General features: G+C 38.8%; 1 protein-coding gene across 4 annotated transcripts in view; it reads left to right on the top strand.

Moving 5' to 3' along the window:
* The first annotated feature begins 13,110 nt into the window (after positions 1-13,110).
* prox1a (prospero homeobox 1a) overlaps positions 13,111-21,845 on the top strand; it is a 32,793-nt gene continuing 24,058 nt past the window's right edge. Inside the window, exons 1-3 of one of the 4 annotated variants that reach the window (XM_056767432.1) lie at positions 13,111-13,411; positions 16,264-18,058; positions 21,636-21,741. In XM_056767432.1, the coding sequence (XP_056623410.1) occupies positions 16,332-18,058; positions 21,636-21,741 (1,833 nt within the window). In that variant the 5' untranslated portion in view covers positions 13,111-13,411; positions 16,264-16,331. Of the gene's footprint in view, positions 13,412-13,452; positions 14,352-16,263; positions 18,059-21,635; positions 21,742-21,845 lie in introns of those variants that run through there. The other 3 variants (XM_056767431.1, XM_056767434.1, XM_056767433.1) reach the window with 3 other exon arrangements.

The following is a 21,845-nucleotide window of genomic DNA, read 5'->3' as shown; positions in this document are numbered from 1 at the left end:
AAATGTCGTATAATTTCTATAGTTTGTTTTCAAACATTAGTGGGGTAAAATGTGTCAGCAGGTAAACTGTTCTCAATGTTCAGCACATGACTATATGCGTCGAAAGGATCAGCCATATAGAGCAGCCTGTGATTGAGATTATAAAATGAATTTAATGAGAAAGCAAAATCATTTATGTCTACAGTTATTGTATGTAGAATGTTGGTGTATATAACCCCCTGCTAATTTTATAAATGAATTATTACATGTGTGGCGGCAATGGGGTTTAAAATGGGTTTCTTTTCTGATACATTAATTCATAATATCTAATATAATTTATTTAACATTTTTATTTCCATGTAAATCAACAATGCAACCTCTTAACATACACCAGGCTCGTTATTATATGCAATTTCTTCTAATTGCAATTGATAGCACATGTGCTAAGATATATCCAGGACAAGAACTCATTCCTCCTCATTTACAAAACAACTTGAATAAAAAGTGGAACATCTTACACCATACTCACACAATATCCCAGCATGTCTCTAAAAATGACTGTAACCCTGTTGCTTTCAGCCATTATAAAGTACAAGTGAGAAGCCCTACTTACAGTAAGCAGGCCCTGGGAGTTCACTCTGGTGCATTTTCACAGGCCAGGAAGCAGCCTCCGTCCTGCCTGAAGGGGCTTTTATCATTGTTTTACTGTATTATCTATAAATTGAATAATGCCTTAATCTGTGGATCCGATGAAAGGGATTTCGCCACAACATACAGCCGTGATAAAGTTCTCAGTGAGAGTGGAGAGGGTGGGGGAAGATTATTCGTCTCATATGGGGGGAGCTGTGCAATGTAGGCTACACTTTAACATCTCAGTTCTTGGGCAATCATGCAAGAAATCTGCAGCTTATAAAAAGCATGCAAGTTGCAAATTGTGACAGATGTCTCAAAGAGTGGATCCCCCCACCCATCCACTCAGACACCCACCCGCCCATCCAACCATGCTATCCCGCTTCTAATATGGGAGAGGACAGTACTTAGACATTCTTGACCTTAGGAGTGCAAATCGTGCTACCATAAAAGACATCAATTTGGAGTGTGTAAAAAGTACACATTAACTTCTACTTCACTGGATTATCAGATGATAACCTAGAAACAACCGTGACAGATATGCAATATTTGCATGTTGTTTACTGAATGTATTATTTGTTCATTACTCAAGATTAGGCCGCTTATGTCTGATTCTATAGATTCAGTTAACTAGATCATACAGCCTTTTAATAAAGTATGCAGAGCATTTAATTAACCTTTAATTATGTCTTAAGGATTTAGTTGTTTTGGACGGTAGCTCTATGAGGACAGTGTTTCAAGACAATACACTATTTATATGATATGCAAATGAGGCTTGGAGATTATGAATAATACATTTAATTAGACTGATATGGAATAACGGCGTAAATAAACAGAAAAAGCGTTTTTTTAAAGATCAAATTGCAATAAGAAAAATTGTTTACTTTTGTTTAATAATGTATACAACTTCATGTTCTTGCAACACTGCGACTGGCTTCATGTTGATATCTAAATAAATTGCTTTTTTTTGGACCGATGTTGTTTAATAAAAGAGAAAACATCACTATATTAGATTAAAAAACAAACATTTTATTGTTTACATGAGGTATACAGATTTTAAATATAACAACAGTTTCTACTTAGAAAACGCATAATAAAAATCAGAATGTGCTTTTGTGAATAAGCAGCTATTTAAAGATTCTTCATGTTAAGGTACTGAACAACTGGCATTCTTCATTTCCAAAGCATCTGACAAAATGTCCGTGTTCCTGCTTCCTGTGGTCCCGTCTCCTATTAACCCTAATGATGTGGGATTATGGAATTAAAGCCCCGTGTTGCACACACTCCTCCCAGTGCCTCAGTAAATACTGTAAGCCCATTCCTGCTCCACAAAATAAAAAAAGTGAAAGCTCACCGTCTGCTCTTAAGCTCCGCACACAGAAGGGTCGTGATCCAATCCAGAGCCAGGCAGAGTACGAGAGAAGAAAGAGGTCTGACCATTTTTAATCCTTGTCCTTTTCATTTCTCCTACCCCTGGGATTGAAGTGATTTTATTTAAACTGTCGGCTTGAGCCAAGGGATTGAAAATCAGGATTTGAGTGATTATCGTTTTATGAAAAAAAACGTTATGCGTGTATATTGTGTGCCGCTGGTGTGTGCATACATAAAGGCATGAGTGTGGGAAATGGGAAATCACTATTGTCCGAGAGATTGCACATGACAGACTAATATATAGAGTGGAAGGGTCCATGACCGTCACAAATTACCTACTTGACCCTTAAACTGTATTTATTAAGTACTTTCAGAAAGCAAAACAGAGAAATCGGGATAACATACAGAAGTACTTTCAGTTCAACATGTGACAACACAATGTCGTGGTGCCTACGGCTTTCATTGTTTTGCGTGTAGCTTTTACAAACCATATTTCTCCTTTAGACAATAGATAAAATCGAAACAGGAACCGACCAATTCTCAAATATGGCCACTAGTATCTTCCACCCACTGCTGATTCTTTCTGGTTGGGTGAATCTTCTCGGTTATTTCATCTATTTTAACAAGAATGGGTTTAAAGGTGAAGAATCAAGTATTTGTTTTAATGAGTTAGCCATGACTAATGGTTGGGAAAGATACTCTAAACCACTCTAACCGTTCAATCTCACATGAAACAAGGCAGCTGTTTGAAACAAAAAGGACATCTGGTAAGTGTAGTTCACATACATTAAGAGGACTATTGTGCGGGCTTTTTCGGGCCTTTTAAAACTAATTGACACTTTTTGGCACGATCCATTTACTTTGCTGAGAAGTAACATTTTGGCTCTGCTCAAGAGATCCTTTGCATCCTTGACACAGTTTTATACATAATGTAAAAAAATTATATTTGGACATTAGCATCTATCAAGTAATTTACCTCAGTACACTTGGCTGGTATTATATGATTTATGTATTCCAATCTCAAACATATCAAACAAATACAAATTATGCCTTGATTTATATAATGTTTATTACATATTACAAATCCAGAATACACGTTTAACATAGTCAACATTAAATATTTTACAACATTTCTTTCATTCACCTTATCATGCACAATCAAAACTATAATAAATAATTCCCCCTGGCATTGTTTTCTAAAACTAATATGAATGACAATTACTGTATCATTATGTATGGCGTGCTTATTGCTTCATTTAGATGCATAATGTGAAGCATATGCACAGAGTCCTCCCTGGTGACATTTAATAATTCTGATGTGACAGATGTTTACTTACTTTAACAAAACACCATTATTAAAACAAGCTTGTGGTTAAACACATATGTGTAAACGGTGAAATTTGTTCCGTTTGTGTTTCCAATTTTTTAAAAAGAATATCAGATGAGACACTCAGGAAAAATCTTCTATTGTCATTTCTCATGACATCACATTTTACGGTCGTATTTTTTCTGATGCTAATAGGAAGACACAAGATTCTTCCCCTGTGTAAACTGACCAACACTTCCTCATAAAGGCTTGAACAAAGAGGTTATCACTGCACAATCTATCAGCTCTCTTCTTAAACCAACCACTCAAAATTACCTCGTCCAAAATAAACTAGGTGTCATGCCCATTATACGTGACTGACCGAACCTAAAGAAGTCAGTGTCTGTTTGAGTAAGCCGGACCATTATGCCACACATACATAATCCCCTTTAACATCCTTCCTGTCCTGTGTTGAATCCACTTGCGTCCTCCTAACACGATCTTAAAAAGAATTATTCAACAAAAAAGAAGCTCTCCTTAGTAAAACACATAGAATACATTTTAGCTGACGTGCTCGCAGTGGCAAAACCAATGAAGTGGGTCAAGATATCGGCCATTCGTGTGTCTTTGTGTGCTGAAAGAGAATGCTGATGCCAAGTTATTTGGAGTGGGGTGATTGTGGCAGATGGGCCAATGCTCCAAAATGATTCCTCTTCCTCTGTTCTATTTCATGAGATATGATCACCAGGGATTATGGCTTGTCACAACTTCAGACGTAAGTGACTGTCCTCAACCCATAGTCAAGGATCAAGGGAAAATCTCCTCTTTGGGGACGATGTGAAATAATTCTCGCTCTCTGGGAAGTTTGATCTGTTCGGTGCTAAAGAATGCATTTTCATCCAAAGTTACTTGTCCCAAAGCTTGCAGGGAGAGGTTGATCACTTTTTTCTAATTATCTACTTGTTCTGCTCGATGATACCTTATACAGTTTCAGCAGCAACAACATAAACAAAACTATAAGTGGCTCCACAAATAATCCATAAATGTTAAATAGTTGAAATTAATTTTAATACAGTTAATATACAATAAAATAGTCATGTACATTAATATAGATATCAATTAAAGATAAAATAAATTGTTAGCTTAAAACCAAAAATAAACTGGAAGTTAACTGCGGGCCAGGTGCATGCGTCCAATGAAACCGTCTTTAATATACAAGGGTATATTAATAATAAGAAGCTGTGACTTTCAGCAAAACACCAATGATAATAATGTAAAAATAATTATTAAATAGCGCTCTGGAATACTTGAACATTGTAAATCATTGTAGTCGTCTCTGGGTTTTGCATATATCTAGCCAATAAAAGTATTATAAGTGCTTGTTCACGTTGATAACACAGTATTTAATAATGTAAAATCAGTACAGTTTTTTCCCATTTCTGTAGGACAGCATCAATATGAAGTTGTATTTACAAATGATTCAATAAATTGCATGTTCATCTTGTTTTAATATTGCGTCCTGGCATAAAGACATAATTATTTTTGTTTGTTTGTATTTAACACAAATGAGCTAATAAAATACTTCAAATCAATAATTTGTGACCAATAATATACTAGTATGACGAGTTGCCGTGTAATAAGTTTTAAGTTTAATATGGTTTAGCGATAACAACCGACTGGTTGCAGGTGTACGTTCATAGTTATTAGATTATAGTTATATAAAGCTTTGAGTGTGGCTTATCCTATCAGAATTCAGAATAATAGCTATCTGTTTAACAACCACGGGTTTACTATATTTTAAGTTTAGACGTTTTTTAAACACGACCCAACTAATTAAAAAGTGTCCGGACCTGTAAAACGTTTAAAGTACAAACTGCTTGCAGTGATATTTGAATTTAATCTATCAAAAAACTTCTCCCTCAGAATGAGACATCATAGAATAGTAATTAGGGAGTCTTCCCATTATTTTCCCCTGCAAAAACACAAGATTTTGCCTGCGGGTCTATTTTGTTGAGCTAAAATTAGTCCCCAGGTACCCATTCTGCACCAGACAAAGCAGTCGCAAAATTAAAGCGAGGGCCATCTTTCTGTTAAATGACCACTTCCCCTATTTAACTCTTTAGACAGGAAGTAGTCAGTGGGAGTTAAACAAACTTCCTCAACACGGCTTAAGTGGACAGACTCATTCAAGACAGAGTTTAGACACGTGCTCGCACGCTCAGACAGACGGAAGTGACCTCTCCTGCCTCTGGCACACAACATGCAGGATGTTATGGTTTACTTAACGCTTGGCGGTGGCGGACAGACAAGGTGCACACTGCCCTTCACTCATGTACTGCGATGATTTATAGCAGAAATGGGCACTTTTTCCCTTTCGGAAGTCTTTGAGAGCTCCAACGTAGGATGCAGCTTTATGACTTCGTGAGGGGGTTCTTCTTTATACCTGAGCAAAATTGGTGTCTGAAAGCCCCTAAATCAGGTGTACGGAAATAGACCACGAGGACGTCGGACAAGATCAAGCAGTCACGGTTCAAACAAGTGATAAGATGTAAAACAACTGTAAAAGAATTCGCTCACGGTTCACGTTTATTTCTGTTATAATTTGCTCCACAAAACCCATGCGATGCCAGCAGACAGAACATGACATGAAAGACGCACCTGTTGTTTGTTTTTCTCCAGAAGGAGCAGGTTGAGAAAGTCGATTGGCTCCTCGGAGAGGCTGAGCTCATGGATAATGCATAACTCTCATATGATGTGTGTCATATGTTCAAACACTGGTAACAAGCAGAACAAAACATCACCTTAACATAAGAAACAACATATGCTTAATTTCTCTCTCTCTCCAGCTCTTGATCGTCCATTACCTCTCCATAATAAAAACAGATTGACCAACTGTGGCTCTCAAGCAAATCAATCTGTGATAATTGCATGCACCAATGATGTTTTCTTTGTGTAAAATTGTCACTAAACCTTATAAAAAACGTACTGTTTTCTGGACTAGTTTATTTGTTGATCACTGTATTTACGGTTGCATCGGACGTACTCCCTGGACCGAAGTTATCTTCTGATTTGTGTTTAGTTATAATACAATATTATATAAATTAAATTGAAACTACTCAACAGTTACAGATGCAAAGGTCTACAGGAAGTTAAGTTTGGGCCACATAATGTTTGTTTATGTTGATGCTGCTGAAACGGTCTATAAGAAATATGATTTTGCATGCATCCTCGATTTATGTTAAAGGTTCTTGGTTTGCTATTCTTTTGCAACGGCGACCTCAAAAATGTTTCCGAAACATTATTCCTATTAAGATCAACGCTACCGGTTTTGTTACACATATACTGTATATAGACATATTATACAGATTAACGTACATTTGTGTAGACTTTTGCTTTTTTCAGATGTCTGGTTGATATTATAATTATAGTATATAAGCAAATCTCCTAGCAGAAATAATCAGTAGTATGTTTAATACACCTCCAAAACAACAACAAAAAGCTTGTAAACAATCTGGAAAGCACTACAAGAGGTCGAGATTTTTAAGTGCATCACCATTCACCTGTACTGTACAGGTAAATAAAGCATGGGCATTTCAAAGACTAATTGCCAGGTACATCTCAGCAGAAAGAAGTGTTTATGGGTAATCAACAGCAGGTGGGGTGCTTAATACGGTGCATGGTTGGCCAAAGAAAACCTCACCATTTACCAAGCCATAAAAAATGACCGGAATAAATGCGGCATGCATTTCTGTTCTAAGTGAAAACATTGCAGTTGAATGTGTCTGGAATTTTCCCCGTCAATCACTGTGTGCGACGTGAGACATTTAAATACTACTGATCGTATAAAATACTAAACAAAATCCCATCAAAAGTATACCCATTTATAGGCTTAGAACTCTTTTAAAACTTCACTCTTTTAAAACTTCACTCCAAAATTACATTTATCATATCCCATACAAATAGAAATAAGATGTCACAGCAGCCTTTCATTTGTTCTGGAGTTCATCGTCCAGCTGTGATCTCAAAGAAACGCAAATACGACTTTGGCTTTCACTGTGAATGCAATAAGGTGTGTTCGCGATCACTATTGTGATGAACGTCTACACCTTACAATCTCTTTCATCTTATTTATACAGGTTCATCATTGTTCAACTCCAAGAACAATAATAATCTTCCTTTCTACTATTCTGAGCATTCTAAGGGCCACGATTCTCATTTAAGGCATTCCTGCAAACAAATACACATTGTTGCTTACAGGCCTACCTGATGCGCCCCCGCCCCCAATCAAAGAGATTACCTCTTGAGTACATTTCACCAGTGTATTATTTCTCTCACAAATATTATTAGTGCTTGCATTAACATAATCAGACTTTAACCATGTGCGGTACGTTAAGGTAACGTGGCTTCCTTCAAGACAGATTTCGTTCAGGTAGAGTGAGCATAATACTTATTAGTCATTATTTACATATTTCTGCTATATTACGCATCGGAGGAATATCCTTGTTACAGTCTAAACAGCCTGGGGCTTTTCCATACATGCTTATTGGAAGAAAGACACAACGTGTATTGTGATTTCATAGAGGGAAGAATAAGGATAATCCTAATTGATTTTCATTAAGTGCGCTGCTGTAGAGCCCACGACTGGCCTAGTTTTTCTACGTCTGTATTAATCCCTTAGCCTGGTTTTTATGGGAAAAAATCCTAAAGACTGCCCCGGTAATGATTTATGTGTTCAGCAATTTGAAAAAAATAGATGATCACTAATTGTCTGTTGTTTCATGGTTATTCATATTTACTATCTTTTTATTTTTTACCATTGAACTACAAATATGAATAATATAATTTAAATGTGAATACATCATCATGCAGAATTGTATTGTAAGATCACCATTGTGGTAAATGATGCTCCTGGGATTCCTAATGCAATTATTTCACCTAATACTCTTCATATTCCCCTCAATTCTTAAATATTGTTATGAATATATATTTTTTTATTTTTAAGGGGACTATTTATAGAAATAACTTTCTTTCAGTCAGGATTAAAATAAAATCCAATTAGCAACAGATCCTGTGGATCTCTTATCAAATATAGAAGCAAAATCTTTCTTTTATGCAATTTTCTATACAGTTCAAGGTAAAAAAGAGATTATACTGTTAGCAAGATGTCATTTGTTGTGTACGTCTCCATATTTTACCATTGCAAATTTGCTCTTTAAAACATTCCATTAAATAGCACCAACGTGTTTATTTTCATTTTATTCACAAGCGCATGCATGAGCTGACAATTTCATCAAGGCTAACGCCATGATGCAACAACCCTTTCAAAAGGTCCTCTCCCCTCGGCGCATTTTAGGGCCATTTCCAGCTTTCCCCGAATTTTTTTCGTCACAGAGTGGGAAACATGTAAAGTAAAAAAACAAACATAAGCCCCCTGACAAACTGGATGCGTTCAGTGAAGTTGCAAAAGAGCTGGAGTGTAGAGGAGGCAGATAGCATTGTTTGCTGTTAAGGCTGCTTCAGTTCAGTGCACTGATGTCTGAAGACCCCTATTCATTCTGGAGGCCAGAGGGGCCATGCGGGTCCGGGTAGGGTCCCGCAGGCACTGAGGCACGGGGCCAGGCCTGGTCCTCTCTGCACTGCCAACTCGCCTCAAACCCTGACCTAACGGCCAGACACATCAGGAGGGAGCGGGAGAGCGAGAGCAATTTAGTCTCAGCGGCTACTCATTCATTCAAAAGCTTATCACAGGCAGGGCTCACGATTGTGTAATTATGTGTTAAGTTTAAGACCTCTGCAGTGAATTCGGTGAAATCGCAGCGGAGAAACGAATAAATGCGATGCGGAATAAGCAAGCGGTTAAAACGTTGGATTGTTTTTGGAGGTTGCATAAATGAATAATTTTCATGAGTCTTGCTAAATTGTTTTGTGTGCCTTGAGACGGACAGAAACAGAACAATTCAGATATGGTTGAACGTGGATTTTGAATTTTTTTAAGCTTCTCAGAAAAACTAAATTACACACACAGCACAAGTTTAGATGGTGTATATTTATGGATCAAATAAATCTAAAATTTAATTCTTTTCAAGTAGATTACTGTTTACTGTATTAATCTCATTTATTTTAACCTGGCCAAATTTGGAGTTAATGCTGTAGAAAGTTACGGTTTAACTTAGGATGTGTTTGCATTATGGCTTGGCTCCATGGCACGAAACATCATTGATTGTTAATGTTTACCAAAGACGGTTTTAGTAAACAGTAGGTTTAAATGTGCGGAATTATGCTAGTATCTGATTGCACAGACTGGTGTGCATCAGTCCCATAAGAGCCCTGCTGATTCTGTACTTTGTCTGCATTAGAGTTGATATCTCAGTTATCTTGCCAACTGGCCACACTTTGAACCCCTGAGATGTTATAGAGCCATTATATTTAGTTCATTATATTTAGTTACCTTGAATCTTCTCATCAGACCATTTTTTGTTTTCCTTATTTTTCAGTACAACTAAAGGACGGATCATGGTAATGGTTACGTGTCGGAAAACCGTTTCCAAGTCCCAACACCACAGATTCTGTGCTCCAGCAGTCTTGTAAATGAATCCTGCATGTCACATTGTCACATCGAGAGCCTCCCATTTTCGCGGAGTACCGGGGGTCTCTTAAACACTGCCCACTCTTAGTGGCACATCCTTTTTCCTGAAGACCTCCAAGACCCCTTCAAGCATAAGAGCTTTTAGCTAGCCCGCGCTAATGTGTAGAATAATAGCTACTCCCTGAATCTTGATGGCCCCTGGAAGCTGACTGAATTTGTGCACAACAGCATCTACAGTGCAGTAATATTCCCCTTTTTATATCTATTCTTGTGTGCTTCCACCCCTAATCTAGTCTTATTACATCTCTCCCCTTTCTATTCTTTTAGCCTCATATGGCCTTTCAATTTTTGCGTGATTAGCAAGGTGGAGGATATTATCTGTTCTGCTCGGAGACGTGATGGAATATTACGGAGCAGGACTAATATTACAATAATGTGGCGCTTTACAACTAGAGACAAAGAAACCAATTTGCCTGCCATATCAGCACAGACTTTGGGTAAACAACATTCAATGGGAATGTACACACATGTGACAATAGAAGGACTTTTTTCTACATTTACGAGGACAGTTTCTCCTGCCGAGGTTAAGGTTAGGGGTCAGGTAGCAGGTCAACATCAGTGTCCACATTAGATACTGTTTATCTGTTGGCAGTCTGTCTCCCTGATCCCCTCTTTGCCGTCAGCCCCCAGGACATCTGTAATCCACAGAAGTGACATACGAAGCCTGGTTGATTTCTTTTTTTGGCCTTGTTTGTTGATATTGCATCTGAATTGCTAATTTATTTGGGCCATCAACTTTGGTCCTTTGAATAAATGTATGCTTTGACCGCGGGATGGATTAAAGTTATACAAAGCCTCGCTCAGTCAGTTATGCAAACTGCAGCAGCTTGCTATGGATGACAGACACGTCTTGGAAACTGCACATCCCAAACTTATCCTGAGCCAAACGGCACATCCCAAACTTATCCTGAGCCAACCACATTACGTAGAATAGAAAAGCACCTCTGTGTCAGCTGTCTTTACGGTAGATGACCTTTAGACAACAGTAGCCACAGAAGACCCATGCTGCCATAAAAAGGTCAGTCTGAACTCTTAAAAACAGTGCAAATAGGTTTGTAATAAGTCAGTGTTTTTACATTGTTTTAACTTTAAGTTAAACACCACAAAAATATTTTATGTAGGCTACTTTATAAATTTAGCCTAAATTTCATATTTACATAAATATAAAAAATGAAACTTAACACTTATGTTTTCCTTAAATTACTCAGACATTTCAGGGTCTGTTCAAATAACTAGACAGCTTAATACAGTACAGAGAAATGTAACAGTGCAATGATAATACAATCGAATGCTCAGTGGCACAAAGTAAGGTTGCAATACTAAAGGAATTTAAGTCGTGTACCTGTCCAATCGCACAAAAATCAGCCCTGATATATTATTCAATTATTAACTAGAGCCGATAATATTCATATTGTTTTTATGTTCATGATCGTTGTATTTTGAATAAATAATAGACTGGGAGATCAGGTAAGGACGTTTCAAATCGGCGTCTATAGAAATCAGTGTGTTCCTGAGATAAAGTATCGTTTTTACGGAATGTATTGCCTTTCTTTTTCACCCTTCAGCTGTAAATGAAACAATAGACCCCGACACATACTGAATTGTCGCATAAAATGAATTAAAGACACTTCATATTCAATATGATATCCGATATTACATTTGAGGGCGTCCCTCCCCGAAACACGTGCGAGTCTAAGACATTTAATGAATCCGAGTGTCCAGCAGAAAGGTGAACAAGAGATCAGAGGTGGCAGTGTTAATTAACAGGTTTCCTCTACACCTAAGAGGCGTTTTCCTTCTCCAAACACTGTCGCTGTGATGTTGTCGTGTATTTTTCCACGAAGCTCGCACTCCGAGCGTGCCTTTGGGGAAAGATGCTCACGCAACAAAATAAGTTGGAACACCTGTTTTGGAAAAGAAATTAATTGCAACAAAAATCCTGCCTTCCCAGTCATTTATTCACCCACAATAACATTCGCTTGCGACATGGAAACTGACTGAACAACACGCCTTTCCTTTTGTCCGTGTTTAAGGAAAAGAAAAGGGCTGTTGCTGCGAGACTGAATCCTATTCTAAACTTGAAGAAAGTTTGTTTCTTGGTTTAATATAAAAAAGTATAATTCAGCCAAAGCTTGCGCATGGTGTTAAGAGAGGAAGTTTGTCGTAATACAAGGAGAAAATACACGCACTCAGTTAATAATCTCATGGGATAAATGTTTTACTTGAAATGAAACCTCGTTGAAAAATGAAATATAGAATAATCGATAATACTAATTAATAGCGATAATTTTAAAACAAAAATTATAATAACATTATTAATAAGAAATAAGAAATATTTGTGGTCTACAAAGTATTATTTTTTATTTATTTGCATTAAATAGCTTTTCTACCGCAAATTTGATAAATACGTTTTATCAACACCGTTACATTTAATAATGTCATTAATAGGTCAAACAGATGCGCTGCTTTCATTTGCGCTTTCACAGTCCAAACATGCTTTGGAATGAAACCACTGAAATGTGCTTTAGAGGATTTTGCAGTTGCCGGATTTTCTGAAGGACAAACGCCTGGTATCACATCAACTGCTTGGTGTTTTATATAAAATGTTAAATTTTTCTAATTAAATAAAGGTATTTCAATCATTAATGACGAACCTGCAGACTCGAATACCTTTGTGTTTGCCGCAAGAACACCAGAGGCAAAAACGCAAAGGGAGTAAAACGTAACAGCAAAATGAGTAATATAAAGTGCATGAATTTTGAATTGCAACAAACAACAAGACAGAGCGACTATAGAAAAGTAGGTTAAGGCTTTGAGAAATCTGCTTACCTGTGAGGCACCTGATAGGACACTGAGAATTCAGCATTTGATTGGCTAATGGCATTCTAAAAATGTGTCCAAATAACTAAGGTTTGTTTTTCTTTCTTTTATAACTATTTTATTTGAGTTTAAATCTATGAAAAATTAGTGAATTAATAACGTTCACATGTGCTTTAAAGCAATAAATAATCCGAACACTTTTAAAAGTTATCAAACCTAAAGAAATTCACGGCATGGACAGTTCTTATTATACTACTTTGGGCAAGATTATACATATATTTATATTGTTAGTTAATATAAACGTGCATTTATAACTAACATTGTGCTATAATTTAACAGCAAATAAACCTTCGCGTTTTGAGATCATTTTCCAGTTTGTCTCTGTAGAAATAATACAGAAGTCTTTTCAACCGTATTCAAATAAGTCAAAGTAGAACATGCCAAAGCTTCATTTCTTCATCAACTGTTGTCTGCGTTGTCGCGTTTCGTAGGAGGAGGGATCTAAAAGCAAGAGCAAGGTCTTAAGTATAAAGAAGCCCTATAACCCGACAACAACCTTGGCAGGCGAAACTATTTTCAAGAACTTATTTGCAGGCACTCAGGAGGTCGAGGCTGGTGTCATTTCTCCGGCCCCATGCATACCGCATTTTATTATTGTTGTGAGTTGTCTCTTATTTTTAAACATGGTTTTCAAGTAAACTGTGCGCGTTAATTGGAATACATAATGAAAACAAAATGATCAAGTAGGTCTAAATAATAGGACAATTCATTAGAATTTCTTAAATTTCATTTTCTAGAAAAAAATCTAAAAGTGCAAAAGTTCGTAGAAAACACCACTGAGTTTTAAAACGGTGCACTTGGGTACGAGTTATATTTTAAACGCATCATGCTGAGCTGCTTGACAGACAAGGAGTGTATACATTTCAATCAGCACAAACAACAATATCAGATGACAGTTAAGCCTAAGTGCTTTTGTACATGATAAACAGAATAACTGTAATGAACAAAATCCACACAGAGAACACATATCGTTTAAAAAGTGCGTATCCTTACAGACATCCAACATCTTTTCTGATGCCACGAAAGGTTTCCGTATCGTTCTTTTTTGCCTGAGCGGAGTCTTCAACCACGCCGCGCGTTACTTCACTTGTTTTGTATTCCTCTAAATCCAGCGGAGTGCTCTTATTGGTAGGTGCGAACGTTACATCACAACGATTATGACGCGCCGTCTTCCTGCTTCCTTCAGCCGCGTCTTAAAGTGAATCTTGTTGGTGCGAGCGCGCGCTCTCAGCCTCCTCCTGGCCGCGTGCGCTGAGACACACAGTTTTCATCTACAGAGAGGAGCGGCGCACAAGAGCTCTTTCTCTGTCTCGCTCTCTCCGCTCTCGCTTGTCCTGAGAAATTACAATATTCATCACGGGGCGAACAACCCTCTCTATTCTCTCCGTTGCACTTTTGAGAAGAAGCTCCATTCGCTGTCATCTTCAGAGTAAGTAACCTTGTCCTCACGTAGCTCCATATGCGCTCTCGCTGAGTTTTGTTGACTACGGATGACTTTTGATGTGATGCGCTGTTTCGCTTTATGTTTCGTGCCGCACGGTATGTATTGTCAAGCAGATATTAAGGTGAACTTCACCATAAATTCGTATCATTCTGGAGGAATTGGATCTCTGGGTTTTTCCCAAGTCGATGGACAATGTAGTATAAGTGCGCTTTTGTAATATTGCTTGTTGGGGACGCAACGTAAAACATTTACGCAGTGTTCTGAACTTGGCGTAATTCTTCCGTAAGATGCATTTCTTTTCAGGTTTATGACGGTTTACATTTTTTGGGATCTTTACTATGTTAATTTGCTTTTCGCTAATCGTCTGTAGTTTTAAGCCAATAATACATATCCATGCCATTTGGGCAGATTCGCTCGCTGAGTTTCACCATAGACTTTTACTGAGCCTTTACTTTCACCCGACAGTTCAGTCTGACGCGTTACTTCATCATCATCGTTTTATGATGCTAAAGCCGGGTACATCAAAGCGTTGCTCCCGCAGAAGGGTATGCGCTTACAGTAAAATCTTATGTTTAGGAAATAACTGCTAGCGTATAGTGCTGCGGAGTGTGTTTAGGATACGGTCAAAGTTTTCACGCACGTGTAGTACTAAAAATAATTTACGTTTGAGGTTCTTTGCATTACTCGGTTCCTGTGATAAATGCGCTTTTCCAACTGTAACTTGCTGGTCACCACCTAGATATTCTTGCCTATTTAATCTACATTTTCCCAATCTTCTGGTCAGATATATTTATAACTGAAGGGCTCTTAACAGTGTTCTTTTCTTTCCGTGGCAACTTTTGGGGTTAGGCTGAACATGGGTTTACATTTTAGGAAAGCAGAGGCGCGCACAGACGCATTGGCTGTATAAGGTCAAAGGCATCTCAAATGAACAGGTTTTTTGTAATTGTTGTGTTGACTTGTTTAATAAGAGACAGAGAAAACAACAACTTCTCATATATTATATTTTAAATGTTAACTTCTATCTTTGTTAATCTGTACGTTTTTTTTAACATTGCAGTGTTAGCTACTATGCCATGATGTGTTTAATATATATTTTTAACAAATGTAGTAAAATTTGATATGGCCTTACTGCTCATTGTGTTTGCAAATGTAAATACATTATAACAATACATTCGTTTTTTTTTCTTTTTTATATCATTGATCGCATTTGTTTTGTGAGATTATTTGCGTTCTTTCAATTTAGCCAAATGGAAGTTATGCTTAGCCCGAGATTTACTCCGCTACATTCATTCTGAACAACGTGTATTTTCTTTTCTTAATTGTTTTTAATATAACTGATATTTTATTTCTTATGATAATAACATTTATATTAAATAAGTAAATTACTTTTATAGTCCGTGCATTTAATACACACTCCGTATTATCCACAAAAAAGGTTTAACCTCGAATTCATTTGACCCAGCATGAACAAATATTTGGGCAACCCAGAGTGTTTTATTGCTGTTGTGTTATGATTTATATCGATTAAAGCATGTAATGGGTGATTTATTAATTTGCAAATATTAAGATGCTGATGGAAATGGTTACCTACTAAGTTGCCAAAGTGAACAAAGACTGCAAGTTGTCTGTGTGAACACAATATGGCAATTCTAGCTAAACATAGCTGTATGATTTTTACTGTTTTTACAGAGGATTAAGATGACTGTTTTTATAAGTGTGCCTTTTTGCATGCATGCATCTGTTCATAGACTCAAGTATGACTTAAGTTTTTTATGTTCCGTTTCACAGATTATTTACATTTTTTAATGATGTTTTTGTCCTTTATATGTAATATTTATGTCTTAAATTTTTGGTTAGCATACTCTATCTACATACTGTGTAATTATTTAGTACACTGTGTGTTCTCTAAGGCATTTGTTTATTTCAAATTGTATTCAGGATTGGGTGCAAAAAACTTGGAGATGTATAAAGAAAATTATTCATTGGTCCTTTTTCTTTGGATAGGTTCCCAGGGTTCTCGGGCTGTGCCCAGCTGACAGGCTTTCAAAGATGGCACAATAACAGTTCCAGTGATGCCTGACCATGACAGCACAGCCCTCTTAAGCAGACAAACCAAGAGAAGAAGAGTTGACATAGGAGTGAAGAGGACTGTTGGGTCAACATCTGTGGTTTTTACCCAAGAAAAAGCAACATTTTTTAGTGCCATGAATCCCCACGGTTCCGACCAGGATGTCGAGTGTTCAGTGGTGCAACACGCAGACGGCGAGAAGTCCAACGTGCTTCGTAAGCTACTGAAGAGGGCAAACTCCTACGAAGACTCTATGATGCCCTTTCCGGGGGCGACCATCATCTCTCAGCTTCTAAAAAATAATTTGACCAAAAACGGTGGCAGTGAGACTATTTTCCAGGGGAGTGGCCTGTCAAGCACCGGTTCAGAGATCCAGCAGGAGGATGCTTGCAGCAATTCCTCGCGGGGCAGCCCTCAGGAGTGCCTTTCGCCGTTCAGCAGGCCCTCCATGACCCAGTTTGAAATGGAGAGGCTAACGGATGAGCATCTCAGGGCCAAACGAGCCCGAGTGGAGAACATCATCCGCGGGATGAGCCACTCGCCTAGCGTCACGCTCCGTGCCGGCGATAACGAGCGAGAGGGGGTGCCCCAGCCCCCTAGTCCTCGTGAGAACTACCGGGAGAACAAGCGCAAGCAGAAGCTGCCCCAGCAGCAGCAGCAGAGTTTCCAGCAACTGGTCTCGGCCCGCAAAGAGCAGAAGCACGAGGAACGCCGACAGCTGAAACTGCAGCTGGAGGACATGCAGAAGCAGCTTCGGCAACTGCAGGAGAAGTTCTATCAGATTTACGACAGCACTGACTCGGAGAATGATGAAGATGGAAACATGTCCGAAGACAGCATGCGTTCTGATGGAATGGACAATCGTGCTCATGACTCTGTCCCAGACCGCTCCGATAACGAGATATCTGACATGGATCCAGGGCACTTCTTGCATCGAGCACGCGCACTCATTCGCGAGCAGAACATGGTGGACGGCGACAAGACCAAACGCGACGGGTCGCGAGGAAAGAGCCAGGGACCAACCACCATGCACGCAGAGGGTAAACAGTTAGCCGAGACGCTAAAGCAAGAGCTAAACACAGCAATGTCCCAGGTGGTGGACACAGTGGTGAAGGTTTTCGTAAAGCCTCCACGCCCGGTTCCTCAGGTTTTCCCACCCCTGCAGATGCCCCCTGACCGCTACGCAGTCAATGGAGAAAACCCAAACTTCCATACTGCCAACCAGCGCTTGCAATGCTTTGGTGATGTCATCATTCCTAATCCCCTGGACACTTTTGCCGGTATGCAGGTGCCTAATTCAAATGACCAAACAGAGGCCCTGCCTTTAGTGGTGAGAAAGAGCTCCTCAGATCAGACTGGATCTCTGCCCACACCTGGGGGTCACCACCATCACTCACTGCACCCCTCTCCTTTATCTTCCACAATGGGCTTTAGTCCCCCCTCCTTCCGCCATCCTTTCCCTCTTCCTCTAATGGGCTACCCTTTCCATAGCCCCTTAGGTGCCCCAACAGGGCATTACCCAGGAAAGGACAGATGTTCTCCTGAGTCTCTGGATCTGTCCAGAGAGACCACCAGCCTACGGACCAAGATGTCGTCCAACCACCTCAGTCACCATCGTTCTATCTCGCCAACACACCCGGGCAACGAAGGCTTGTCTTTGTCCCTCATCAAGTCAGAGTGCGGAGACCTTCAGGACATGTCTGATATCTCTCCATATTCAGGAAGTACAATATCCTTTTACAAAAGAGATGTACTTGATGTTTTTATTAATTTAGATATATAAATACTCACATGCATGCACAACAACTTATACATTTTTTGCCATTTCTTGTGAGAGTGCAAATGTTTTATTCTATTTGAATGCCAGACAAGACGAAAAAACTAATTTTCATGAATCTCTATTATAATTGTTAGATTTGAAAACCTGTTTCCTCTAGTAGTCCGAAGATTAAAAAGAACTTGGCCATTGGACGCTTTTAAGTGTGCGCTATACGGAGAAATGCTAAAAAGGCCCCGCCGTGGTTAAGATACCTCCCATCTTCTCTGTTCTCACACTATCACAGGGAGACGCACAATAAAACCTCCTCTTTCATCACAGCGCATGCAATACTTTGTACTTAAATGCTCAAAGCAAATCATATTTCAAAGGCGGGAAGTAAAAGGACAAGTGGGATCTTTTGCTTAGAGGCCTTAGAAAGTTGTGGTAAAATATTTGTCATGGTAAAAGATCTCTCGGTGGAAGAGTGCCTAGTTTAAGAGGATTTGTTTTTATTCAATGTCAAGTTAAGGCAACAACGGGTATCAATCCAGGACAGAATATTCCCATCAGGGTGCTTTATTATTAAAATAATGATTCCCTTTTATTCCTGATTAATTTACATAATGTGTTAGCAAAGAAAACAACAATGCTTATTTCTTATGTCCATAACCTAGCTTGCTGTAGGTGAAGGTAGTTTGTACCAAGTTGTTGCCTGCAGTGTTTTGTGTGTGTGTGTGTGAACAGGTGTTTGGAGAGAGTTGCTTTTCTTTTAATTCCCATATTTTTCATATCTTTTACCTTTTGCCAATTGTCTGCCTGATGATTGATAAGATGTAAAATTAAAAGTAAAAATAAAGTTCTAAAGTTAAAACAAGAAAATGAAAAATATTACTATTAATAAATACATTTTATTAAACAAAAAATTATGAAATAATAATTTTTGAAGTTTGGCAGAATAATCATAATTCATTGAAATCTTACAAAAGAAAACTAAACAAACCGTCTTAGGTGGAGCTTCTGAGGGTTTCTATTATGATAGTATACTTGTGCACCTGCTCAGTTGAGACCTGAACAACAACATCAATATTTGCAAAATAGGGTGTTTAATCAAATATGAATTTCTATTCAAATTCTAGAAGAAACAAGCAGCCAATTATCTTCAGCCATGGGCAGAATGATCTTCCTTGTCACGTGCTCTCTTTGCATCTCAAGAAAAATAGCCTTGTTCTGTTTCCCCCATCATTTGCATATAGAGAGACCGAACAGCTCTGGCACAGGGCTGTTGTAAGAATGGGGTGGGGGTGGGCGGCAGGTGAAGCCAGTTTGCATGTCTAATATAGTTGACGAGGACAGAGGTTCAGGGTTGTGTGAACTCCATGCTCAAGTGCTGAAGCAGCTATTGCTCGTAGATTCAGGTTTCATCAATTAAATCGAGGAGAGGAGAAAAAGCTTGCACAGATCACTTTTCAAACTTGGTTGCCAAAGTGGTTTAATAAAATACTTTCTCCGCTTCAAAACCACTTTGCTGTTAGTACTGCAAAACTGATTTTTTTTCACTTTTGATTGATTCGCTTTGGAAGTCAAAAGATTATCGAAGGATTGCTGACAGATTTTTTTTTGTAAACGCTTCCTGTTGTTTTTTCTTAACAAGAGCTCAAGGCTCAGCTGTAGTACATTTGTTGCTCTAATCTTTCATATTGCCGAACAGATGTCTAGCATTAATTTATGGATTTATCATCCCTGTGTCCTTTTTTCCTCCTTTCTCTCCTTACACCTGGCTGTTGGATCACATTTCAGTAGTTATTGTCTACCTTACATGCAACTCGCTTAATACAAAACCAAACCTAAAAAAGCCGGATGATGCACTGCATCTATGGCGCTGTTGTTTATGTAGTATCTAATTTGGCTATAAACCACAGCTGCCCCATTTTCTCCTCCCCTGAAATACTTCATATTCATGTTTGCATTATGGCCTTCATTGACGTTGACTGTGGAGCGGCTTGTTTTACACCGAGTGGCCCAGTGTTTACACGGTGTATTTTGTCATTTCGCATATTTACGTATCCTAGAAACGGCTCTGTTTTTCTAGGAAGCCAGCTTTACTTGTAGGAAACATGTGTTTGTGAGTGAAGCCCGTTGAGTCATCCTCGCGCATTGTCCCCAAGATCGGAGAATGTTTGTTTTCTTTAAAAGTGAATGACTTGAATGTTAATGGCTCGGAGTAATGAGATACCTGGGATTTATGAATGTTGTTAACAGAGCGGAGAGAAGGTAGAATAAACCGATATTATCAGCGCTCTGTAAATACTGAGAAGAGATTGCACAGGGGCAACCACAGATTTGCTGAAGCAGTTCAACAAAGACTTTTTCGCAACTTTTTTGCCATGTGATGCCCATTAAAAAAAAACGATGAAGGTGTTTACAGGCCTTTTTACAGTGTAATTATTTTGCCACACCACAAGTTTTTTTCAAGTGAACAATGTGCTTCTTAAAAACCTGACTTGTTGTGAAAAAGACAGCTTGAATATCTCTATTTCGCTCTGTCATACACTGCTGTTATTTGCTGTATGCATTTTGACAGATGGTAGAAAGGAAAGTAATGCTCTTTTGGTCTTCCCTATCAGCCTAATGGAGGTCACCTAGGGTTCCCTCCTCGCCTCATCTTTTGGCACAAGAACCATGTCAATCTGCAAATGCACCATTATTACAGAGGCTACACATCACATATACCACAGACGGGCCCTTATTTGTCATTTTTTACAAGGAGAATCATTCATTCTTGTTATTCTTAAACTACATCTTGCTTTCTCTATGTAAACAAATTGCACCAGCAGGTAGCGTTTACTGTGTATGGACACAGGCTAGTACCTTGTGAGTTGCCATGGTGGTACCTTGCTTTATAGGGGGTTGGAGGGAGAGAGTGTACTGGGTGAGGCACTTAATTGACCTTGTGGGGGCCCATTGATTTAGCCCCACATGCATCTTCATTTTTGATAAATTATAAAGCCGTTAATTTGCAAAGGAAATGGCTGGGCCAGTCTGGATCGCAGATGTGGCTAAAGCCGGCCTAACTGGCAGAGCGGGGGCTGTGCCAGGAGGCTCAGGGCGGAGGGCTGGGGGGCTAATTGTAATGGCTAGATGGCTCTGGTTAGCCACGGTCTCTCCTGGGACTCCCCTCAGCTGCCCTCTGTTTACCAATCTAGAGGGCAATGCCACCTCCAGATAAATAGCTTTTTTATTGGGATAATCTGACGTTTATTGACTAGTAATGCTACATTGACTCTTTAAGGTGATAGTATGAAGCGATTGGAAGGGGAAATAGTTGAGGATGGTATATATATATGCTGTTTGCTTTGAGGTCATAATTTGCCTTGTGGTCAATGTAAAAATGTATTTCTACTAGGGGTGACAACTGGCTAATTTAATCAGTAGTAATTATTGCTACTAGTTTAATTTGGGATACATTTTTTGTGAATGTCAATATTTGATGCAGAATTTCATGTATTTCTAAAACAATATGTATACACCTTAACTTCCAATTTTCCAAATCCAAGAGGGGCTTTCTCCGAACCATCTGAAGAAGGCCAAGCTGATGTTCTTCTACACGCGCTACCCCAGCTCCAACATGCTGAAGATATTCTTCTCAGACGTGAAGGTGAGCTCGCCGTTGACCGTTAACCATGTCGTGTGAAGTAGCGCCATCCCACTAGTCCAGATGGGTCCCAAACAGACGGCTGACAAACCCCACCCCACCCCCCA

Source organism: Triplophysa dalaica, chromosome 15 (genome assembly GCF_015846415.1).
Source record: "Triplophysa dalaica isolate WHDGS20190420 chromosome 15, ASM1584641v1, whole genome shotgun sequence".
Lineage (NCBI taxonomy): Eukaryota > Metazoa > Chordata > Actinopteri > Cypriniformes > Nemacheilidae > Triplophysa > Triplophysa dalaica.
Note: the sequence above shows the minus strand (reverse complement) of the source record. Positions and strands in the feature narration are given on the sequence as shown.